The sequence below is a fragment of the Argiope bruennichi genome, chromosome 3 (assembly GCF_947563725.1).
Source record: "Argiope bruennichi chromosome 3, qqArgBrue1.1, whole genome shotgun sequence".
Classification (NCBI taxonomy): Eukaryota; Metazoa; Arthropoda; class Arachnida; order Araneae; family Araneidae; genus Argiope; species Argiope bruennichi.
The window spans coordinates 112,593,077-112,620,403 of record NC_079153.1 but is presented as its reverse complement, the minus strand read 5'-3'; the positions used below and the strand labels follow the sequence as shown (position 1 = coordinate 112,620,403).

At 30.7% G+C, this 27,327-nt stretch overlaps 1 protein-coding gene across 1 annotated transcript in view; it reads right to left on the bottom strand.

Moving 5' to 3' along the window:
• Positions 1 to 18,288: 18,288 nt before the first annotated feature.
• LOC129962936 (uncharacterized) overlaps positions 18,289 to 27,327 on the bottom strand; it is a 29,236-nt gene continuing 20,197 nt past the window's right edge. Inside the window, exons 5-6 of the mRNA XM_056076939.1 lie at positions 24,427 to 24,628; positions 18,289 to 18,359 (exon numbers count right to left, since the gene is read on the bottom strand). Coding sequence (XP_055932914.1) covers positions 18,289 to 18,359; positions 24,427 to 24,628 — 273 coding nt within the window. The remainder of the gene's footprint in view (positions 18,360 to 24,426; positions 24,629 to 27,327) is intronic.

The following is a 27,327-nucleotide window of genomic DNA, read 5'->3' as shown; positions in this document are numbered from 1 at the left end:
ATATTTCTGTTTGGAGGAGCTATCTGACAAACGCAAAATGCAAACATGATAAAAGCTCAATGGTTTAATATATGCCTCTCTCATTGGATGCTGGATATCTCAGGCCTGAATGCTTCTTTGCTTGGAAGTGATTAATGATACGAGAGCTACTTTAATGGACTAGATGGTTAATGACCTCCTCCTGGAGGATTTATATTAGACGAAGAGTCAATCACAAAGACTTCTACTTCGATTCTTCGTAGTAGAACATAACTTAACAGAGTGTTCCAGAAAAGTAGAATAAATGTTTACTTCCTTAACTATTGCAATTAGACATATTTCCAGTAAGAAAGTTTTTTTCAATAAGGTGGGAAATTATATGATAATAGTTCAGTTTATGTAGAGGTTAATAATGAAAATTTTTTATATTTTATATTTATTTCTAAATATGGATAAACTAGTTAAAAATCTAATTGGAAAAATTTATTTTAGAAAGGCAAATATATTCAATACAAAAAAGGTTATAGAACTATTTATCTAGTAGTTCTTCATTCAATCATCATAATTTGAAAGAAATTTGCTCCTTGTGCATACTATTGTAGTTTTTTGCTTGCAAAAATGTATCAAATTTCGTTTAATTTTTAAAGAATTAAAATTCAAAAATTACTCCGAAAAGTACATTCCCACTTTTCCAAAGCATATATGTGCCAATTTTAGCAGTTATAGGTTAAATGATCGGGCCCGTAGAACAACAAAATGTACATACAGCCACGCAAAACATTTATATTTATTATTCGTTGAGGTAAGTAGATAATATTCATTGCAAAAATACTGTGGTTTGCTCTAGATTCATGATTATTTATATACGAGCGTGAAGACTCTCTAATCTTAACTAATTAATAATTACTGTTCATTGATAATTTAAAAAATCAATCTTACTGCAATATTAAAAGATTATATAACACCATGTGTCTTTGTTTTCCAGCCATGGCCATTTTTTGCTAAGTTTCGTAAGTATTCGGAAAAATAAAATAAAATGTTGAATGAAAATAAAGGAATACGAACCTTTAATCTTAATATGGTAACTATTTAGACGTAATTCATTTGGATTGATTTCTTTAGCCATTGCATTCTAATCACAAAGATTTTTGCATATCTCCATTTACAACAAGTGTGAATGGTTTCCCCATAACTTTCTCGCAATAAAGGTGTTATCTCGAGAAAGTCTTGCATAGCGTTGGCGTACAACAATTACGAAAAATTAATGACGTGAATTCAGCATTTTTACTAAATCTATCGTACGATCCTTGGAGAATCTTTTGACGATTAATCCATGAAGTGCAGTTAATAGTATCCGAAAATCGAATTTGTGTTTTAGATGTGTTTTCTATACCCGATTGAAACGAAACTACTCTTGAAGTCACAAAATCCCATATCAAATTCGATATAGTTAAATCATTCCGTTTTCGAGCTATCGCGTTTACATGTTTCTGAAAATAAAGACCGACAAACGGTCAATCTTTTATTGGATATGGCTTAAAATTTGACAGGTGTCTAAGCTACAGAGCGTACCGAGTTTTTATCTGTCCAGATCTCTTCGCTTTGTAGTTATAGTGTTAAATTATATTCGAACAGCCGCACAGACAGATTACCTCTGAACTGAATTTGCTCAAAATTTGATAGAAATCTACAAATTCGATGTAAAGATCGTATTCCAGATTTCCAGCTCAAAGCGCTTTTGAGTTATTTTTATTACAAACAGAGAAAAAGACAGTCGGGCATTTTTCAGAAATGTATTTTTTGCACTTAGGGAGGTCTAAAACGTGGAGATTCGTAAGAATCTCCTGTCCGATTTTTTTGATATACTACATAAACGAAAAAGTAAAAAGACTGACAGCTTAAAGTTTTTATCATGTGTGATTTGCCGAAATGATGGTATTTGGCCAAACTTTCACTGAATCAATAAAAAACTTTTTAAAAAATTGTGTTTCGAAATTTTTGGAAATCTTACTTAAATTAAAGGAAAAAATATTAAAGGAAATTCGAACTTCTATTTGGAAATATAATAACATGTTATTATTTTAAATTTGATTCGTTTTGTTTTCATCTGACTTGGTTGTATTAATCGTTGTACTTTCAACGTGATGATTTTTGCATCATATAATTCGTAGAAGGAATATCAGTGTAAAAAAATTATCATATTAAAAATGTCCAAAATCTTGAAATACACTAAAATATTTGTTGAAGTATTAGAAAAATATCATTGAAACTGAAAAAAATATAATATTCATTTTTGTTTCGCCTCATGTGTGCTATTAAATTATTCATGCTGATTTTTTACTACATTGTTATTTTGTTACAAACGGTTATATACAGAAATAGCACTGCCATAAAATTGTTTTTAAAAATAATTTAAAAAGAATTCATTTAAAAATATTAATTCATTCGTTTCATTTTATATTAAAGAAAAATTACTGCAAAATAAAATTGGTGTCATTGGTAAATCTAGTATTCTAAAATAGCATCAAAATTATTTTCTCGTACAAATAAAGTATAGTAATCATCACAAAATTCAAACTCGAGATTTTGACGAATCTCCACCCTTTAGATCTCCCTAAGTAAGATAAACACATTTTTAGAAAATGTCCGTCTCTCTTTCTGTGACAAAAATAACTCATAAACGCTTTGAGCCGGACGACTGAAATTTAATATGCAGTCTTTACACCAAATTTGCAAATTTCTATCAAATTTTGAGTAAAATTTATTAAGAGGTCTGCCCAGCTGTTCGAATATAAGTTAAAATGATAATTACAAAACGAACAGAGCCAGAGAGATAAAATTCGATTCACAGAATCAGCATCTATAATCCAGTCTCTTGCAAATTTTGAGTCAAATCCAACAAGAGACTGACTGTCTGTCGTTCTGTACTTCCAGAAACATGTAAACGCGATAATTAAAAAGTGCAATGGCTTAAATTTATCAAATTCGGTATGGAAATTTTTGATTACAGGTGCAGTTTTGTGTCAAATTTTTTGTTTCAATTGATAGAGAAAAGCGTGTCTAAAATACAAATTCGGTATTTGGATACTATTAACGTATGTCAAGAATTAATAGTCAAATAACTCGCCAAAGATGACGCGATAAATTCCGTAAAAATGCTACATTCACACCAGAAGTTAATATTTTGTAACTATTGTACGCCAATGCCATGTAAGAGGATCTCAGGCATGACAAGATTATTAGAGAGTATGCGAGAAAATTTTGGGGACAATAATATGCACCGAAGATTTTAAGGAAAAACATTACAATTTCTATTAATTTTCAAAAAAATATTAAAATTTTGAAAAACTTTCCTTATTTAGTACCTATCACCCAAGAAATTACGGGAAGAATTGGCTAGTTTTAAATTCAAAGGATTGCCTTGTTGAGGGTATTGAATGATTTATGCATGTTACTGTATGCAATTTATTGAAAGTATGTCCCTTAAACAGCATTTTCATCATTCTTAAACTCTCGTATACGAAGTATACAAAATATTTCAACCATCGAAAACCCGAAACTCCACGTATCACATCCCCCTTCCCCCTCCGAGTCCGTTAAACACATTTTGAAAATCATGTCTGTCTATCTGTGAAGACGATAACTCAAAAATGCTTTGAGCTAGACGCATGAAATTTGGTAAAATGCATGCGTCTAACGCCACGCCGATTTTGCAGTTTCTAACAAATTTTGAAAGAAATCCATCCAAAGGAAATCTGTTTGACCAGCTATCCGAATATAAGTTAACACTATAAACCCTATAGATAAATTTGACATGCATGTTTATCATTTAAAAGTAGGTCAGCATCAAATTTGCAACCAAATCCGTCATGAGCTTGAACGGCTATCGGTGTGGATTTTCTCATGCATATCAACGCGATAATTAAAAAAGTAGATAAATTAAATTTACCTATGTTTACGCAAATAGGTAAATAGATTTTTACGCGAACACGTAAATGAAATTTAATTTACAATTTTTAACATCTAAAGTGTAAATTCCTATCGAATTTGGAACCAAATCTGCCAAGGGGCTGATCGTCTGTAGGTCTGTTCTTCCACATCCATTTAAATACTATTACTCAAAAGCGCAATGATGAAAGTAAATGAAATTTGATCTGTGATTTTGACACTTCAGTTGTAGTTCTGTATTAAATTTTGATTTCAAATTATGTTAATTTGGTGCGGAAAGAATACATATTCCAAAGAATACAAAGAATCCAAAATACATATTCAGTTTTCTAGCACTTATGTGTTAACCGTATTCCAGTGATTAATTAACAAAGATCGTATGCTGTTTGATTGTTTCGTAGCTATTGTATCTAATAGCATGTACTGTTCGTTTCAGTATCCTGAGAAGACCACTTTTCGACGATTCTATCTCATTAAGGGGTGAGACGCGGAAGGATGTGCACATTTCTAGAATACACTTTATTGTTAAATGTAAACATCTCCTACTTTCACCTTTCTCCCCACCCCTATTTTGTCGAATTAAACCCATTCTAACCCCATGCGCAAAAGCGCGGAGGGTTTTAGAATCCGTTGCCAAGCAATGTTTAGTAATATTCAAGCACATTTATTAAATTGTGTGAGAAAATTTCGCAAACTACTCCCATTATTTTTTTAAAAACTAAGGTGTCCTTTTGACACGATACGGTTTAGAAGTTTGCTACTACACTGTATAAACTGTTGAATGCGTTATTCTGATTAAAAATCGTGTAAAACGTCCTACAGGGCAAATCGTTGGACACAGAGCTACAAAATTCGGGAAGTAAGTCAACCATCTAACTCTCCAACCCGCCACGAAGGCACGCCGATTTAAACCATAAAACTGAATGACCGGACCCCCTCAACAGCGACATTGGCGGGAACTGTGGTTGAGTCCTAAGGGCCGTCACCGGCCACGGTACAACCCTCCCCGAAGGAAGTACTTTCCGTCATCGATGGGAGGAGTCAGATCCCCCACCTATTAGTGTACCCTCCAGGGTGGCGAGATCCAAGCACCATACCGGAAGCATCTCATCCTCATCAGCATCTCATCCCTCTCATCCACTTCATCCTCATCCTCATTAGAGGTGCCTCCCCCGGGGGTAAATTCGGGAAGTAAGAACTTCTTTAGTAAAATCCCTTACAATATTTTTTTTTTTTCACAAAGGAAAGCAATAACTATAAGTATCTCAACAACAAAAATCAAAGCAATTTCCACATTACAAATTCTAAATAAACATTGACACCAAAAGCTCTGTTTCTGATTTAAAAAAATCGCTCGCATCTTCCGACGGTTAATAATTCTTTGACCCAAAATGATAAGATAAAGAGTTTTAAAAGTGATAATATAGAGAGAGGTAAAAGATAATGACCATATGTCCAAATTTAAGAGATCCATGCAAAAAAAATCAACCAAAAGGTGCTGAGCGCTTTTTTTACTTCAACAGTGTCCTCATCAACCAAGATGGCAAAACTAGTAATCGGTCAAAATCGAAAATTGTTATTTGTTTATATGTTTATGTGTTCGGAAAATATATGAAAAAAAGGAAAACTATGGAATTTTTATCAAAATGGTTCTTACGCTGACCAAGGTACAAATTTACTTGCTACACGCCACGAGTTCGACAGACCTGTTTTAAAGACAATAAAACTTGTTTACATTATGTTGTAATAGAACGAAGTACATGCAGAACGCAGGTGCGGAACGAAAATTCGCTTCCTCTTCCTGAAAAATCAAGATATTTTTATGTTTGTAATAAATGACGATTAGAAAGACGTGTGTAATGCTTAAAATGGCATATTCATTATTTCTCGTTCTTCATTTGATGTCAAAATCTTTCTCTACGGAATAAAAAAATATAGTAAAAGTACATTTCTTGGAACTGAATCTTATTTACCCACCTGAGGGCATCACGCAATGTGAATGGACATAAAACGTTGATTCATTACCAGAAAAGATCACGTGTCTTGAAAAAGAAGACAATCGTGCGACTACCCTTCATGAGTCTGAACTACAAATTTTCAAGAATAAGAATTCATAAATGCATTTCTTTCCTTTTTTATTCTTCCACCCCCCCCCCCTTCTTCTTTTTAAAGAGAACTAAAAATCAAAATCAACCAGCGGAAATGATCACCCTGAACTCCATCTTTCTGACATACTCTCTAATAAATGTACTATTAATATTAACGGTATTCCATTAGCGAACAACAGTTACAAAACAGCCTAATAGCTTACGATCTTAAGTGATTAACAGTTGTGATGCTGTTAATACATAAATGCTAGAAAATAGAATATGCATTTTCGGACGAAATCTTTCCGATCGATTGGAATTAAAATTTGATACAGATACAATAGATCACATATTTATTTAAATTATTGTTTATTTTTAGCTATCGCATCTATATACTTGCGAAAGTAAGACCGATAATCGATCAACTTCTTGATGGATCTGGTCACAAATTTGATACATAGCTGTACTTAAGATGCTAAAATTGTGAATTAACTTTCATTTGCCTATGTGTACATTTTTGAATTATCATGTTCTTATACATGGAAACGAGCAGACCGACAGACAGTCAACCTTTTAATGGATTTCGTTCCAAATCTGATGCATATCTATACTGCAGATATTAAGTTTGTATCTCAAATTGTATCCATTTAGCTATTTTCGTTTTGCAGTTATTATATTAACTTATATTCAAATAGCTGGACGGACAAACTTCTTGGGGATGGACTTCATTCAAAATTTGATAAAAATCGATAAATTTGTTATAAAGACCATATACCAAATTTCAGTAGTCTATTTCAAAGTATTATTGAGTTATCGTGGTTACAAATAGACATAATTCCATTTTTTTCCCAATTTCCCATTTCATAATTCCATTTTAAATCGGGGAAACCTGAAACGCAAAGATTCGTCAAAATCAACAAGTCGAAATTTTTGAGATTACAGTTCTTGCTCTTTGTATTCTTCGTATACGAGAAAATAAAAAAATGGGAGGAATTTCAGATTATTGTTTATCGTACGTTTTAAGAAGTCTGAGCGATTTTGAATCTCTAATCAAAACCATCATAGTGAGATTATACTTACATTTTGTTGCATACCGATTTTAATGTCAAGCAGTTTACAAATTCTAATCATCAATTTATCTGTCTTACAGCAAATCTTTATAATGCTGGCTTCCATCCTTTTCTTATTTTTTTCGATAAAAAGTTTTCATATTACACAATTCACAGATAATGTATCTATCTTAAAAAAGTATATTAAAAATTTCAAAATCCGAAATTTGAAAATTCATATTTCCCAAACAAGGATTTAAAATAATTAAACATGAAATACACACACACATTTCTATTCTCCTGATATATGGATCTAGTTAACCTCATAAGTTGGATGGCTCATCTTTTTGCGGGGGCATTTGTTATTATTTCAATTTATATAAGAATGTGAATGCAACATGCGATATTTAGGCCAGTTCAAGTAATTTTTCTTTCCAAATTCATTTCTTCTTCATCTTAATAATAGATTTAAATGATTTTTTTTTTTTTTTTTTGATAATTTCATGCATGAGTTAGCACATTGTTGTATGTGAAGGGATGGCATTATCTCGACTTCTGGTTCGTAGGGCTGTGAATTCTAGACCGACTCAATTTAATTTTTGTTCTGGGCCTAGAGCCGTTAGCAGGGCTCCAGGGCCGGGCAACGCAGATATTTGTCTTGAGCGCCAAAACTCGGAGATGGCATGTCAGTTTTAAGTGTGAGAAAAATATTGACATACTAAATACCTGATTATTCGAAATTCATTCATGTCGATTTTTTTTTCTTTCGCTAAAAATTTACATTTCGTATTTATAATGTGCATGTTTGAAATTCAAAAGTATTTACAATCCATAATTCCACAAAAAGGCTATTCCTATGGATTATATACATTCACGGAAGAACAGAAAATCTTAGTATTATGGGTGATAGTAGTAACGCAATATTTAAAGATCTGAGGGATATGGAGGTTTGAAAGGGGATTCTTTTGTAAACAATCTTTAGGGCAATCTGTATATGTCAACCGGAGCCAATTAACGAGATATTTTTAAGAAGTCGAATACCAATCTGAGACATTGAGAATGAATATGTATATTACCGGAAAGTGAAGAACTTGCAATTTTAAGCGACTGTTTTACAAACAAAATTAAATAAATCGTTTTTATTTATTTAAATGTAAACACATTAAATAATATAAATTTACTATATAAACTTACATAAATATATTAAATTTCCACAATTTCTAAAAAGTATATGAACTAATAATTTAATAATAATTCTGCTCATAAATTAATTCAGAATATGTGAGGCGTACACTGCGTAGAATAGCACACATGCAGGGCGCTGCTTGATCTTAACTTTAAAGGAGTATGAAAATAGGAATAATATATCTCTATTATATTATATAGAAGTATAGAATATTATATTATGAATGAGTATTTCGTTACAAAATAGCCTTATTCTCGGCAATATGTCAATGGTGATGGAAAAATGCAATTTCATATTATTTATGATATTTAGCAATTTTAGTTCAATGTGATTTATTAATTTTAAAGGTAAGTGTACCTGTAATTAAACTGTTTATTTTGATAGACACGATTTTATCATAAAATGATTACCAAATGGAATCAATGAAAGCGTTTTTAAATTAAATAAATATTTTTTTTAAGAAAAAAAAAACTAGTGGCTGCTTGCGAATGAATTTTTAATGCCGAAATAAATCATAGATACTTTTACGAAATGTAGCAGTAACTAAAAGGCTTGATAAAAGATGTCGGGTTTTTCAAGATACAATCGGAAATTTGTATAATAATGATAATTTCCAATAAATAGGTCAGTAGCTATCTGAATTTGAATCCATTATGAGATATACAGTGGCTTCGAAAATTGAGTATACACTATACTCTTTCTTCTTTAATTTTATTCTTTTTGATCTTAACATTCCTATTTATGGCTAATATTTATAAGAACAACAAAATATACATTTACAAAAGTATTAGGCTAAAAAACAAAACGGAGGAATCAATAATATTTTTATTACAGTCATTTTTATGTCAAAGTTACAAATTCCGAAGTCGCAAAATTGTGTATACATCTAGCAAAATATGTCAACAGAAAGAGAAAAATATAAATTAATATTTTGTTGCATATCCTTTTCCATTTAGAACAGCTTGTTAACGGTGTGGCATTGAGTTGACAAGAAGTCGAGTTGTTTCGACGGATATTTTCGACCATCTTTCTTGTAATATTCTTTTTAAGTGTTTCTTGCCCCTAATATCGTGTTATTGAACTGATTTTCCTAATTGTTCCCAGATCTGGAGATTGAGGAGGGGTGTGCAATTGCATTTTACAGCAACTATAACTTTTTTAGGTGTATGTTTCGGGTCATTATCATGTTGAAACAGAAAACTTGACCCTAAACCCAAATTCTGAGCACTTTGTTTTAAATTGTTCTTCAATATATCCAAATATTAAATTTTGTCAATGATTCCATCGATGAAAACTAAATTTCCCACTCCTTTTGCAGACACATAGCCCCATACAAGAAATGAACCATCTCCATGCTTGATACAAGGATTGGTGTTTTTAGGAACAAGTTCAGAATTGGGCTTTCTCCAAACAAAGCATCGGACATCCCTACCAAAAACATTGAACTTGCCTTCGTCACTGAATATTACTTGATTCCAGAAGTCAGGAGGCTTTGAAATATGACTTTTAGCAAATGAAATTCTTTTCTCTCGATTTACTTTGGAAATGAAGGGTTTTGTTCTGGCTACACGACCATTATAATTTGCTTTTCGGATTGTTCTGCAGAAACACACTTTCCAATTGTTCTTGAAGTAGATGTAGCAATTTTTGTAGTACTCGCCTTAGGATTGTTTGCTACCTCTCGAACAACTCCTCTCTTGGTCGTGGCACTGAGGATTTCTTTTCTTCCTCTTCCAGGTTTGTTAGCAATTTGTCCATACATTTTATACTTTTGGATAATCTTTTGAACGCATCCGCCACTGCGTTGAATTTCCCTTGCAATTTTTCATAGAGATTTACCATCTTCAGACAATCGAATAACAAGTTTCAGAATTTCAACATTTGTTTCGTTTCTGGAGCTCATTATGATAACCAAAACGTTTTTGTTTTTTGTTTTTTTCGCTTGGAAATCAATGATTGCCAATTAAAGTAACAAAACTATTTTACTTATTCATTTGAAAATAAATAGTGGTAGTCAAGTCACATATTTTATAAGGTGTATACTCAATTTTGTGACTTTGGAATTTGTAACTTTGACATAAAAATTACTGTACTAAAAATATTATTGATTCCTCCGCTTTGTTTTTTATCCTAATACTTTTGTTAATGTATATTTTGTCGTTCTTATAAATATTAGCTATAAATAGGAATGTTAAGATCAAAAAGAATAAAATTATAGAAGAAAGAGTATAGTGTATACTCAATTTTCGGAGCCACTGTATGTCTGTAAAATGCTCAAAAAGAAGAGACTAAAGATCACTATCTTGGAGAAAATATACAAAATGAGGTAATGAATCTGCTGATTCATCAAATCGTCTAGGCTCATTTTGTTAATGAAATAAAAAAAATCCAAATAATGTCTCAGAATTTTAAATTGTACTCCTGACATTATCAATGTAAAACAAATAGCTCCTATAATTAAATATGTTTTAATCAATAAACTTGATGTCAATGAGTTTGAAACAAAAATTAATGAAAACTTTCTAGACTTTCTACCAGTTGAAATATTTACTGGGAAACATAATATATCTGAAAACTCAATGATTTGAATTTAAAGTTCCAGGAAATCAGAGAACAGGAATATGACAACAGGTCTAATATGAGGAACGATAAGTTGAAAGTGCAAATCTAGAATTAAACAATTTTATCCTGTGTTCTTTATCCAGTGTAGTAGCAACTTACCCAATCGAGTTGTTAATGATATGGCAAAAGCATCCTTAGAGGCCACTAATGTCTTAAATATGATTCGAATTTATTATTATTATTGTTTTGCAATTGCTTACGGATTGGCAATATTCTTCAATATGATGCGAATTTATTATTATCTTTATTGTTGTTTTGCATCTGCTCACTGATGGACAATATTTTTAAAACATGTTCAAAGATTAACTTAGAGCTATTTAGTGACACTAGATAGCTTATAAGATAAGATGTATATGGCGCTTTCCTAAGAATTTATGAAATCAAAAAATTCACATTTTAATAAGGCATCGGCCTTATTTAATTGTATTTAACAATTTAAATTTTTGTGTTCAATAGTTATTTGGTAAAAAATACAAAATTGCCTTAATACAATAATTTTTGAAAGCTTTAAATGCACTAGACACTAGATTTGGACAACTTAGTGACCATAATAATTATTTTCAATTCTTTTAAACCCTACGCCTAAAGAAACGCTACTAAATCATAGGAAGTTGGAATGTATTTTAACTGATGGTGATTCTGTTGATATAAATGCTATAGAATTAACAAAAGAAATTTCGGCAGTATCTGAGCTTTTCGGGGGAGGGGGAGAAACCTAATCAAAGTACCAAACCAGATAACAAAGGCAATCTTCATATTGCCAACTTTAGCAATAACCGTAGAAAGTGACGGAAGAAGTTTTTCTTAAGAACTTTTTACACTCGAATATTACCCAGAATCGTCTTAATGGTTTGACCAATTTGACAATTGAGTTTGAAACTTTTGATAAAATCGACTTAATAGATGAGATTAAAAAGTTTCAGAACTAAGAGGGAGAAAACAAAAGCTTCTTATAATCTTAGCTTTAGCTTATGTTATTTTTGTTTGATTATGCAACACTACATTTTTAATAACACTGAAAATTTTTAAAAATGGTGGTTAATAGTTTGTGGTCAAGGATAGGTATTTCTTAATTACTTCCTGCATTATTTGATTATCAATTTTATGTTGTTCTACATAGTTCTTCCTAAAAATATGTTTTACTATAATTTAAAATTATTTGACTTTTATTTAAATAAAATAAACATATATTTGTAATATTTATATGCTTAAGGACGGCAATTTATCTTTTTGTCCAGGACGACATAACAATTAGAGTGGGCGCTGCCTCTAGAGTCGTTCCAAGGAGACTGCAAACTGTTCGAGCTCCCACGTTTCTGTGGGTCCACATCACTGACTGATTTGGCAAAAAGAAAATACTTTTTTTTTATTTTGTTTCTTCTCTTTTTTAAATCTTAAACATAAACATTTTTAAAACATCACTCAATTTTTGAAAATTTCTAGTCTGCCAATCCAGGATAAATAGGGTTTTTGAATTTCACATGACTAAATATAATAATAATAAATTGCGTGACATCCAGGACTAGACAAGAACTATTTACTTACTTTGGTATTCTATTTGTCTAATCCGAAGAAAAAAAAACTAAATTGTAATAACATTATCAATAAAAAAGTAAAAGGCTACAAAACTAGAAGAGGAAAAACAGTAAATTTTAATGATTCGCCTATCAAGTTATATTTTATAAGCTAATAAGGAGACCATTTTTGTTTTCTAATTTACTAAACATTTTTTGATAATTGAAATATTAACTTTAAAAAAGTAGTTTAATCATTTATCATTTTTAGGCCTTCCTTAATTCTTTTCATATATATTTTACAATGCAATAAACAATGAAATACAATAAATTATTGTTTTTTTTTTGCATGAAATTTGTTTCTAGGTCCTGCAAAATCAATAACCTAGGCCCTCCTTTTGTCCGGTATTGAGGTCTATTAAATCTTTTGTCATGGATAAAATAATTCCACATTGTTTTGTTAAGGGAATATGGAAAATGTTATGCTGGCCATAACTCAGAATATTTTAACAAATTATTAACCAAAATCCAGAACAAAAAAAAAATGCTGCATTTTTTCTTAGCCATATAATAAAATACCTCAGAATTCACAGTTGATTTATTAGGGTACGGAGATTTATTGCTGGATGCTCAAAAAAAAAAATATATGTTGCCAATTTAAAAAAAAAAATTACTTCCTAGAAAAGCCAGTGAAGCATTTACCACCAGAAAAAAATTGTGATAAAATTTCCTCCAGTTTTTGTTTCGATAAGAACTATAATATGTTTTAATTAATCTAATAAGATTTAGTTTGTCTTAAATGTTATCTAGTAGACATCAAAGCTTTTTTTATTTGAAGTATGAGAAAAGAAAGTAAAAGGATGAATGCTGGACATAATTTAAATACTTTTTTACCATCATTTATTATATCAGTTATTTTATTAGTTGAAGATTTTTTTCAAACTCTTTCATTCACGATCATTCCACATTGGAGATCATTCAGTGGAGTCGTAGAATTCCTTTTCTTACCTTATTAATTTAGGCCGATCATTCACGGACATTTGTTGCCACTTTCACTCCACCCCACCTCCAAGCGAACGCCTTACTAAGGTATATCGCGAATCCATCCTCCCTTCCGAGTATCTTAAGCCTCTATCTCCCAGTACTCGTCTATTCAAAATTATGTAATAAAAATGGGCTAATAGAAATTAGCGCATGCTAGATATTCAACTTCCCAAACAATGCCATACCAATTTTGGTAGGGTTTTCGATTTGATTTGCGGTGACGATAGATTTCGGTGTGTCGTGGTAGGATCGTGAATGTTTAACTTAAATTACTACAACTATAATTAATTAAAATAAAAAGAATTGGATAAATAAAGTTTTTCAAAAAGAAAATGAAAACTACTTAAAATATAATGATTGCAAATACTTTCTAAAAATTTTAAAACGGTTGCTGTTAATTATTCAATTATTTTTTAAACAATTGCCTGGTTTGAAGTATCCAGAAACTGAATTCAAAATGTTATTTACAATTACTTTTTTTAAAAATAGTTGCCTTTAAAAGAAACGGCTTCCCCCCCCCCAAAAAAAAATAACCGTAAGATGAACCACCAATGAGTGACACATGCTGCTACTGCTTGAACAATGGCTTTGTTGTTCAGATGGACATAGAAATCCACATGGAATGAAGATAAAAAATAAAAAAAAAGCTTAGAGAAACAGACCAGAAAGGATTTACCGCATTTAAAAAAGAAAAATAATTCCGAAGTTCTAATCCGAAGCATTGTTACTCAATAATATTTCAAACTTGATTCATCTGTCTTACTTTCCTCTGGCTTAGTTGCATCAACAGTTGCATTCTGAAACAGATTTGTATCATTTCATTTATATAAATCTATACTATTTATATAAAGTCCGTCTATTACAGAGCAATTCTTTATAATACTTGTCCCTTCCTTCCATTTGTTGTTGTTGTTTTTGTTTTTTTTAGTGAACAACTTTCGGATTATTCAAATTACTAGAATTATGCAAAAATATTATAAACCGCTCCAATGTTTATTGCAAAGCAAAGTAATTAAACATGAATGAATGTTGCTTTCATTCGTTTTTCGCCAAGTAACTGCGTTAATTTCTAGAAAAATAAAAACCCTGAAACTTAGAATGCCTTGGAATCTTTAACTTACTAAATCGTTTTCATTAGATTAAAAATATATTCTGAATACTAACTATAAGAGAATTATTGGAAAATGATTTCGTTATTTCATGACATGATGAGATAATAGTAGGATTTATGTCAACATTCTTTTTTTTTTCCAAATAATCCATATAGCACCAACAAGAAGATTGACGTAATAAACATGTATAAATTACATGTACATGCTTAAATATTTCTCGAATCGTGGCTTGAATTTAAAACCATCGTTCCACTCCGCGGGGTGCTAAATTCATGGCTAACTGAGTAAAAAATTAATATCAGAGCTCTGTTTTTTGTTCACATTAAGTATATTGTTTCTACTAATATGAAGTTAATAGATTAGATATAACTCATGCATGACGTTTCACGCGACATACAATACTTAAAAAATCGTTCAACCTCCCTTTATATTAGGCATACTGTTAGGGTTTCCAAATTCGACACATAATTACTTCTTGGAGTTAAAAGCTCAATTAAAAAAGAGGCTTTAGAAATGTTATTGAAATTAATCAAAATGTTAAAAAAAAAAATCAATATTTTAGAAATATATTATTACCCAAAAACTATATTTACACAATCAAATTTCAAAACGTTAGTTTTCTGATTATATAAATTTTATTAGGGCGTAGAATTTTTTTTCTTTAATTTTAATAAATATGTAAAAAATATTTTTAAGTACATTTTACAACAATATTTTTTCATGGTTTTAAATACTGCATTGAAACATATGGGCGTTGCGACGATATGAAGTCCCCTTTTTCAGTTTACGTTACTATAGCTCTAATTAAAAATATATATTTGAAAATATAAAATTAAACGAACAAACCTAATACATCACACTAAGGTCTTTTAGACTAGAAAATTGAATATTCATTTCTCTCTCTCTCTCTCATTTTTCTCTTTTAATATCAAACTCCAACTCTCTACAAATACTTTATTTATAAATGAATTTGCGAAATAATGGAGATCTTTCTCATCAATCGTTATTTCAAATTTGTCTATTTTTTTAAATTAAAACAATGCTTGATAAATCAATTTAATTAGCAATCTCAACTGTTGTTCTTTATATCAGCTTCTTTTTTTTAATTAATTGCATTTTTTTGAAAAGTTAATAATATGTTATGTGTCTTTCGTATTAAATTTCACGGTTATGAATACTAATGGAGTTTTAAGCTAATTAAATACATTCGATGATTCAGAATGTTTTGAATATTTAATGCTAAATATTTTTAATTATATTTAAAGTTCTGTTAAATCAGCTATGTGAAACGTTCTTTCGAACGAATTTACTCCGGAATAAAATAAAATAAAATATTTGACTTCTAGATCTGCCTCTGAGAAGTTATACTAATATTCTTTCAAAAATAATAATCATGTCACAATCGTTGAAATTGTTATCAGTCAGTTCGAAAAGAATTTCCAACAGCCATACTATTATTACTGGCCTTAATGCACATCATTTAGATTTGAAATAATTGCGGAAGATCTTATCAGCTCATTAATTATGTCACTGATGTGCTAAAGAATTCTGGGAAGCGCTCAACTAGCAGTACCGTGTTTTATTATAACCGAATGAAGGACAAATGAATCAATAACAATCAAATGTTATAAAATTTCACCTAGTATCTAAATTTTATATATATATATAAATGTCAATGAACAGCATCATAAAAATTTTAATTAAATTAGTTAGCAGAAAATATATACTTACGATTGAAATGTTGACGATCTAAAATATATAGCTTTTAAATGTAGTTTCTATCTATCGAAGGATCCACCTTAAATATGGGAATGAGAAATTTACTTATAAGTAAGTAAGTTATCGATTCCTTTGTAGGTACTGAAATGATGTGAGATGGAATTACCCCCACTCCGATGGCGGGTCATGCCTCTTAATTAAAGAGTAGCCGCATGGGCAGTGACGCAATAAGGGGCAAATATTTTAAGTTCATTATATTTCCTATATTATTGACGCAGCGGTATAATCATTCAAATTACCCCGCACACATTTTAGAAAATCTTTGAGAGCGAAGTGGTTAACGAAGGATTCATTTCGGGGAGGGAGGGGGGACAGATCGAACTGGGATTTCCAGGCCAAAAAGTCGAATTTCAATTTTATTGAACAGTTTCATTACTTGAACTCTTTACCTTCAAACTGAATTTTGTTCACTTACGCATAGTAGCTGCCGCTTAACGTGATCACTTCAGATCATAAAAATTTTGATAATATTAAGCGACTGAAAACAGTAAGCGAAAATTGAGTAAAATCAACTATATTTTTATATCATCGTGAGAAAGGAGTGTAAGCACATACCTCCATAATTTATTTCAAAAATAGTAATTAAAAAATTCATTAATCGTTGCTTATCGACAATTAATTCTTTAGCAGTCGCTTATATATATTGCTTATACTTTACTTTAAAATTTGTTGAACAATGCCGCAAGCTGTGTTTCACACTGTTAAAAACTTGACACATTTCGACTCCGTTGGTAATTTTTCTTCAGTGCATTCGTCCTTGTCAAAATCATCAATAACTATTGCTTGACCTTGCTCCAGAAAGGTTGCGATTTTTCAAAATTTTACAGAAAAAAGGCTGTAATGTTTTCATGACTCATTTTAGGTAAATTTTCACACCTGATAAGATTTCCATTTTGTATTTAACATTCAAATCAGTTCTTTTTATATTATTATTATTATTATCAATAATTTTACTTTCGTAATTCAATGTCAGGTATCAGTGGTTTATGATTGTCCAGATTAAACTAAAACCTGGTACGTAGCTGCCTTCTTAAAGCAATTTAGACTGCTCTAGTCCATAAAAAAAATATGAATCCCCATCCCATCAAAAAAATTATTCCTAGATATTTCCTTTCTCGTAGAGTGAAAAATTTCGCGAATGTCGTTCTTTGGTTGAAAATAAAGACTCGGTCAATTCTTTGCTTCAAATCTGATAACATAAAAAGGATGTAGTAATCACATTAAATAAATATTTTTGAATACATTATAATACATTGGCTTCAGTTTTTAATAATATAAAACGAATAATGATATTAATTAATCACCTTGTAGTGTGGACGGTGCACGATAAGTAGAATATCATTGCCCCCCCCCCTTCTTCGAAAAAAAAAAATGCTTGTTAGTATCTTATTGGCAAACTCCTTTTTCTGTGTTTGGAAAAATAAATTCTTCAAGAAAACCAATCGTAAGCAATAATCTAATATAAAAAAATGAATATTTGTTTGTTCGTATTTTATCCACTGCCGTACCCTTCATCCGATTGCGATAAAACTTTGCCAACTTATTGCTTGCACTTGAACGAAGATTATAGACGTAATACAATTATTATATGTAAAATAAAAAAAATAGAATAAATATTATTTATACATTACCTTTATATGTCATTCAGTTTCAATGAATGTATTCATTGTCGACAGGAAAATAAATACCATTTTTTTCTATCATTCCTAATTAAACAAGATAGCTATTTCAAATTTCAAACGATATTTCCCATAATTATTTCCTCTGCGGAAGCTACGCGTTAGTTATTAATAATAAAAAAAATGAATAGTTGATTGAAAAAAAGATTAATCTGTGAGGCATGGAATAATTGATGGAAGCGAAATTATTTTTATTGATATTGTTTATCCTTCATTTTAACTTCAGAAGTGTCACAGGAAATTGAAAACTATGATGCAAGAGCTACGTGCTACATTTCCCTTTCACGAATCAGCAGCAATTTCCTCTCCACATGCGTCCCGATGAATTTCCGAAACTCATCGGACCACAGAGCTGGATACCTGAATAAACAAAAAAACAAGAGAAATTAGTCATTCTTGCTGTTCACAGCTGTCTCTGTATTAAAATAGAAATCTCTACTACTAATAAAGATGAGTGTGTACGCGTTCAGTTGGCTTTCAACAGGACAAACCGTCTGATCTAGAACTACCAAATTTGACGCAGATTAACTGTGAAGGGTAAAAATACACCTCTCGGAACCATTTTTCGAAATTTATATTAGAATTTTAATTTATTAAAAATCATGAGGCATTTTGACGTTTTACCGTGATGACTCTAAAAAATATTATTACAAAAAATTATTTTTGCACCATTTTAAAATTTAAAACATTGTCTATCAAATGATATTAATTGAATTGTCATGCAAATTTTCCCTCAGATTTGGCAATTTTTCAAAAACATTTCTTTCATTTTTTGCTTAATTTGTTAATTTTTGGACTGAAATCCAAATTGTTTTCATTATTGTATCAAATATATCTTTTTCCATTGATGAAAGCTAAGGGGAAAAGAATTTGTATAATACCTGAATAGTTTATCTCGGAATTAAAAAAATAAAATTACAAAATCGCGTCAATTAAAAAATAGCTTAGTTATATTTTTATAACACTATGATATGAGACTTGATTCAATGAGAATGATTGATATTCACAATGTAAAGAATAAGTGCAAAACTATTAAAATAATCCAACTTTAATATTTATCACAGTTTGACGCTTAAAAATATTTTCTAAGGGGAATCATGAATATTAAGGGTTGCAGAAGAAATTAAATTGAAAATAAATATAGCCCATATTCCCAACGTACTAGCTGGTAGCCAAAGACAGCTAGGATTAACAGATTACTTATAAAATGCTAGAGAATTTTCTATATCACAAAAAAAAAAAAAAAAAAAAGCTTAAAATTTCTCTTTTCTGTCATTCATTTTATCCTACTTTCTGGTTCATTTCGTGCTTTTTAATACATTTGTAAATGAAACAAAACTTCGTTTTTATTTCCTGTTTCTCCTTTCATTATAAAGTTATCTTAATCAAATCAAAATATTTTTTAATGTTCCAGTATACACGAAGTAATTTTACTTCATAACAGAGATTTCTATATCTTTTTATTCGCGCCATCTTGGTGGGAGAAAAAAACTATGCGCTTTTATTTTTGATTTGAAATTTTTTATTCTCCCTCAAGTAGGGAAAATTGTAGCTAATTGCAGCAATTTTTGCAACTATAATATATATAATTTATATATATTTATATTTTTAATCTGTTTTCGATAACTTCATTAAAACTATTGTTTATAGTTTAACTATTCATTCATAAGATGCATAAAAAAACATTCAACAATTTTGCTAACTTTAGAATCAGAAATATTTTTTTAAAAAAACTTTGCGTCTGTTATAACTTGTCCCGGATATGGGATAAGCTGTTCCAATAAAAGCAACACTATCTAAAATTATTTTCCCCTTACCATTATTTTATTAATTAAAATGCACAAGACATTTACTTATCATTTTCATGTGGCATAGTGACAACAAATGTTTTCTAGAGATTTACAATAAAATAAAATTAAAATTTTTTAACCAAATAACGTAAAAGTCACTTGCATCAGTGTTGCAGTTAATACAAACAAACGACAGACTGCTTGCAATTGCACACATTTTATAGCCAAATTTTGCAAAATAAGGAGGAATAATTGCTCCCTCTTGAAAGAATCATAAAGGGATGGAAGAAATAAAAGACGTGCTTTAATACGTCACAATTTGCTGCACTTAACTTAAACCAAAATCTCTCTCAGAGTAATTTTTCATTGCAGCCTACTTACATCACGCTTTGTCGCTCAAAATATCTAGTTTCGCAGCTGGCGATCAAAACCTAAATTTACCAAAGAATAAAATTTGTTTTCTTTGCGGGTTGACTGACTCGAGAGGCACGTGTTCCACGACAATAGTACCGATGCCTGCAAGAAACGAACTTCTGCTTCGAGTTTGTTCAATAACAATCAGGCGTTCGAACTCTGTAGACAAAAAACAGATTCGTTCCTTTTTCGATCTGATAAAACCGTAACAAGTTATTTCACCACCTTCCAGATGAAATTCTCTTGTCTAAATGAATATATATTTTAGAATTACGTTCGGACTAATTACGTCTGCAGATTTGTTAAGAAAAGTCTTTTGTTTATCGCTTTGTTTTCTCGTCATTATCGTCTGCCAAATTCACACGTCTGTAGGTTAACGCTTTCAAATTACCTGAAAAAGTTCGTTGAACCTATACGTGACTTCGAACACGTGAGACGAGCCATTGAGTCGAATATTGAGTTTTTCCCCTGGGAAAATTCTATTTTTTTTTCTCTACTGATGTTGTTTTGAGTATAAAAAAGAATAATTGTGAAGACATTTATCTTTTTCTTAAGCACATGCAATTTTTTAGAGATTTGATAGAAACATGAAATACGTTCATCTTCATTGCATGAGTTAGAAAACTTGTTCCCCTTTCTTGAAAACAGCCGTAAAAAAATATCAAAACGGTTATAAGTTATATTATTGCATTCTGCCTGTCTTCCCTAAAATCTTCATTTTTCTGAAAATTTTCGAAATTCGTTTTATTTGTTCCCATTACAGACCACATATTCAAAAATGCTTTATTTTCGCTTTAATGAATTTTATAAGCAAAATTATAGCGTAAATTATAAACTGGAAGTAGGTTTTGAAAGAGTTATAAAATAGCAAACAATTTATTTGAATAACCATTTCCTTATTCTCAAGCAATTTATTACTTTAAAATGTAAACTTGAGTTTCCTTTATTTATTTTTGGTTTTATTGATTTCTGGGAACTATTTCTTTTAAATTTATGTTAAAAATAGGGAGGCCATGTGTAACTAAATGGCCGTGTCCCAGTTATTTCCGTTAATAATTTGAAAATTTCAGATTAAGATGCAATGTTGGAATACCTTTAAGTAAATGAAATAATATTATAAGTAAACCTTTGTCGTCAAACTACAAAAAACTATTAGAAAACCTGAAAATTTTGGGCAACATTTAGAATTTTCAAAAGATAGCTAGCAGAGGGATAATTGTAATTAAAGAATATATTATGGAAATTATGATTCTAAAGCATTTATAACAGTGAAAGAGATTTACAAGAAAACCACAATGCTAAAATTCCAGAGAATGTATAATAGGACATATACAAAAAGGAAAGATTATGCGTATTACTTATGAAATTAAATTAAATACTTAAAAAGTTAAAATCCACAATAAATTTATAGACAAAAAATTACTATGAAATTTTTATCCAAAAAATGGGCTAAAACTCTAGAAAACATGCAATGTATTGTAAATGCAGTTGCTTTTTTCTTTGTTGTTGCTGCAGTCAAACTCCATATACTAGGGCAAGAAATTCTGGTATAAATAGCGTCGCATAATAAAGACATTTTTCAAAATAATTTGTGGGGCCTTTCTTAATAAGCTTTAAATAAATCAATTTATTCACTACTTTGCAAGAAAAATTTGTAGAATAATAATGAAAATTTTAGCAACTTTAAATGGAATAATTTGCTCAGAAAAGTTTTAGATCAGCAGAAAAAAAATTAAGAAGCAGATATTGTAGCGTTATTATTTAATTAACGATGTAAGGATGTGTAACCTATTCACAAGTACTTAAAAATACCGATTGATCCACTTATGTTTTAAAATTACATGCAAATCCGCAAAGATTGGATTTAGATTTAGAAATTACCTATAATTCAGTTATTACCTATTACAATATAAAACAAAAATAATATATAAAATTTCAAAAGAAAAAAAAAAGAAAAATACTGTATAAAATTAAAGAAAAGAAGTAAAAGAAAGTTTGACTTGCAAATGTGGCGAGTTTTAACTTTCTAAAACTCATATTTTAATACACCAGAATTTTCTGTTTTGTATTAAGACCTTTAAATGCGTTTTCTGGAAAAGTGTATTTTTTTTTATGTCATTTTCATTTGCGGTATATAGCCTATCAGAATTTTTTAAAAATATAATTATCTCTATCTAGAATATTTTCAATGTTATAAATGATATAAACCAAACTCTGAACTTATGATCAGATAAAAAAAAAACTGAAAATTATGAAAAAAATTAGAAAATTTTTATTTTTGGTGTTTTTGTGGTGAAATTATTTGTGGTGATTTTGGCTGAAAGAAAAATTATGATTATTAGAATCATGATCAGTATTAAAACGCAGCCTCGGCAGTTATAAGAAGTGGAAAATGTTGATGGGTTTACAGCACTTTTCAATATTTTGCTTCTGACATCCCTTGTTATATTTGACCCTCCGAACCCTCTGAATGCTAATCCAGCCTAATCCGGCTCAGTAATCTGTCCTGGTCCATTTTGGGCCTTTTTATAGAGCAAATGAAGATTGTAAAAAATATCTGAATTCTATTTTAATAGTCTTGTCTAGTTATACTTTTAATGATACTCGGGAGGAATGCGAGCTGAATTTTATTTGTTATATTCTAAAATGATTTTATAACTGCGAGCAGACGACTGAATTTTACCGAACCACATGGCTTATACACGGTGGATCAAACAGGGTGTCGCATCGTAAATCTGCATACCTTTGCCCCTAAACCGAGGCTGCCACAAGTCCAATCGGAGCCCAAGGAAACCAATGAGGCAAAAAGTTCAAAAAATAGCAGTCAAGAACAGTAAATGAACAATTCATAGAATAAACACAATTCAATCATCTTCTTATACTGAGTGAATCATACTCATGTTTTATATTAAATATGAATTATACATATTATGCATTGTAATTATTATTGTATATATAACAGCAATAGATGTTTATACACTGCCATAGATACCCAAATATCAAAAATTATAGCATGCATTGCAAAGTTTGTTTATATGTTTAGCATGCATTGCAAAGTCATATGTTTTATTATCAATGAGATTTCGCTGTCTGTGACCGTAAAGATTTTTCTTCCTCTCTCTTCTGTTCTGATCTGATTAAACTAAAATAATATTTTAAAGCCATAAGATATATTAGGCATTTTTTTTTTCATTTTGCATATCTAATAGGAACTTCAGATGCTTTCCAATATATCAAAAATTTGAGAATTTAATCTTACAGATTAAGATCTTGTTTGAAAATTTGCTAAACTTATTCAGTTTAGTTTTAATTTATATGCAATTACATCACGTTTCGAAGCTACACGGGTATTACTCGTGGACGGACTTAATTTTGGACTATGGCGACGAGGATAGCACTTGAACCAGCACCTTTCACATACTAGTGAGAGGACGTTTCGTTTCGACGGATTTAACGTGCACCAGAGTAACCTACAAGGCGATGTTTCGGTGGAATCAGGTTTCGAATCTCTGATCTTGAAAACGAGGCATTATCATCCTGCCGCCGAAGTTCTAGAACTTATTAAAATAAAACCTAATAACTGTTAAATTTCAAAGCGTTTTATAACATTCATTTTAGCAGCCCTATCAAATTTGGCATAATGTTATATCTAAAATTCCTCTTAAATTTAAATTAACTTATTTTGGATATGATTAAATTAAATCAAAAATCTTAATAATGTTTGTAAAAAAGGGGTTTACTGTTTCAATTTGGAATAATATTTGTTATTTAAAATCCGATTATTGCAAGTATCTCCCCCAATTTTACAAATAACTTCATGAAACTTTTGATAGATATCTATCTTTTAGCTATTTGCTGTAACTTCCTTATTTCGCCGCTAGAGCCGCTGTAACTTATCTCAATAAATTCAACGTAGTCACATTACTATGCGTGTTTATAATTTCAATGGTTTTATGAGACACCGTTTAAAATTTAAAGGCTTAAAAGAATTTTACGATCGCCTTGTATATCTGCGGCCACTATAAGTAAAATAAATAATATTCTTTTGCAATACGAAAATTACAAAAGCTTCTCTTTTTTTTTTTTTTTTTTTTCTTTTCACTTTTAACCTCTTAAAAACGAAATGGCCTTCCCAGATTTCAATGATAACTATGATTGCATGAATCCATCGCAAATGTTATTATAGATTTAAGTAGACTAATAAAAATTGCAACTTATAGTACCTGCTATGATTCCAGCACAAATTGGTACTGCACCGTTCTTCAACGAAGAGTTGCAGTGAGAGTTCCTTCCATCTCGATCTGGTGTGTCATATCGTTTGTTTAAATTTTCTTCGTCCGATTTAACTTGGACCTCCTTATTCTTTTTTCGATCTCTAGAATGCTCGCGCTTTCGGCAGTATTTATCAGGAAACTGGATACTAACCTGGAAATGATCAGTGAGGAAAAAATTTAATTTTGAAAGAACAGTCGAGAGAAATATGAGTAATGAAAAATCAAAACTTCTTTACCATTTTCGTTAATTTATTCTAGGTTATGAATCGTTCAGAATATCTAAAATGTGAATTAATTTGATAAACAGGGTGGATCGAATTATAATACAAGGTGTTCAGACAACCACTATCGAGTAATCTTTCAAGCGAAAATAACAAAAAAGAATAGTAATAAAATTCGGTACACAGGTTCAGGGGCGTTTTAAAAGAGAGGGGGAAGTTCTCACATCTTCAGAAAGATCAGATATTTTAGCAGCAATATGTATGCAAACGAAAGCGCAATTCTCAAATCAAGTAATAACAGATAACAATATAATTTTTTTATATTGTATTTTGGCGGATTGGAATGCGCGAGGATAGAACCTGGGACCTTGTGGTTCGCAGTCCAGTAACATGACCAGGATACCAAAACAATTGCTCGTGTAGCGTAGGTGTTAACTGGCTTATATGCTATTCACCACAGACTCTCCCTCCAATGAGTCGGAGGTGAGAAGAACGATATGGCTGTTGAGTGGGGATGTATTGAGCTGTTGAATGCTATTCACCACAGTATACAAAATATAGGAATAGAAAGTATTGTAATCGTCGGAAAAATTCGAATTCGAGATTTTGGCGAAACATCACGTTTCATACCTCTCCAAGTCTAAAATAAAAATTATGCCTGTTTGTCTGCCTATCGGCGAACACGATACTTCAAAAATACTTTTGCATATGGTTTTAACGCCAAATTTGCTGATATTCTATTAAATTTTGGACAAAATACATTCACGGGAAGTCTCTTTTCTGACTGTTTGATTATAAGGGAAAGTCAAAGTTAAAATACGTAAAAAGTTAGATTAGCACAATTTGGTACACAAATTTAGCATCTAAAGTATAAATCTGTGTCTAATTTCGAACGAAATCTATCAATAGATTGGTCGTTCTATCTAGCTGTATTTTCGTGTACGTGTAAACACGATAGCTCAAAGATGCGTTTAAATAGATGAAACTTGGTATATTGGGTATTGTAAATTTGGTATTGTAGCAGCTAAAGTGTAGATATTCATCAAATTTTGAATCAAGTCTGTCAAAGGATTGAGCACCTGTCAATCTGTACTTTCCCATGCATGTAAACACTATACGTCAAAACATAACGACTTGGATAAATGAAATTTGGTGCTCAGTTTTGTGTTTATTGAATAGACTTTTCACGAACGAATTTCAATGAAATCCATCAAAGGATTGGCCTTCTTTCTGGTGCACATTCTCATGCATGTGAACGCGATAATTCAAAAACACAACAACTTATATTAATGAAATTTATACTTGATTTTGCTAGTACATTTGTGGGTTTGTGTTGAATTTTAGTTTCAGTCAGTCGAAAAATAAGACATGCAAAAGGCTTATTAGGTTTACTTCACTATATCACGATTAACAAAAGGTTCATAATGTTCAAATGTGGAACTATGAAATCAGGCATGGCTTTCATAGTTTTATCCTAGACCCCCAATTTTATAAGGGATTAGGGTGGATAGCATCTTTATTAAAGGATATGCAAAATATTTTCGGGGTTATTTATTACAAAGGGTTCCTGATTGTGTATTACAAAGGTGGCAACAGTCTTGATATTCCAACAAATGCATTCCATGAAATGTATAACATTTTCCACGACGGCTAAGAAAATCGATATTGATTGACATTTAAAGATATTTAAACTAAATATGAAAATGAGTACTATGAAGAAGATCTTGTGAATAGTTTCTCTTTTATAAAAAAAAAGTCTGAGGGAATAATTAATCAATAGCTTCTATCAATGAGTTCTTCGGAATAGATATATTTCAATCAACTCATGACATAGAGCTTTCAATTCGATATCTTGGTGTTTGTTATAATCGTGGGCTGGATATCCGATTTTATCGGAGATTTGCCGTGTATATGGAGTCGGCGCCTTTTAAGGGTCAGAATACACGCCCGATTTATATCAAATAAATCATTAGTCGCTTGAAATATATTGATCGAAGTTAAGTTTTACACACATGCCTCCTGCAACGCAGAAGTGTCAGATACATCATAAGCAAAACTTTTGCTGAAATTTTCCCCAATTGTCGGAAGAAAATAGGAACAGAACCGGAAGTATGTGAGTAATATAAAATTGCTATAACTGTACTTCAATCCATTAATCCTTTCTCTATCATTTTGAGTAGCCAATGAGCTTCAGATAGAAATCGCATGGACAAATAGGACCTTCTACGATGTCCATCTTCCTCTGTTGTGGTGGGAAAGTTTGAAAAGGGGAATATCAGCTTAAATGACTTTTATTCATCTGACTGTAGTTTAAAATTAACGAGCTCAACTACGAGCTACTACAAATAAAGCTTCCGCTTCCAATCTAAAAATCAAACTAATCAATAGACCAGTATGATTCAAGTATTCTTTCTCTAATTTGGAATAAGACAACATTGTCTTTGTATTATTACAGATTAAGTGCAGAAAGCGTTAAGACAACTTTATTTCCACCCTTTAACTGGCAAACATTTTTTAAGAAATGAATAGGACTTTTTCCTGCACCACTTTGTGGTGATTGTAACACTCAAGCTGCAGTCACTTCTTTTTATTTTATAGTATATAAACAAAGAAAAGTATTGTAATCGCC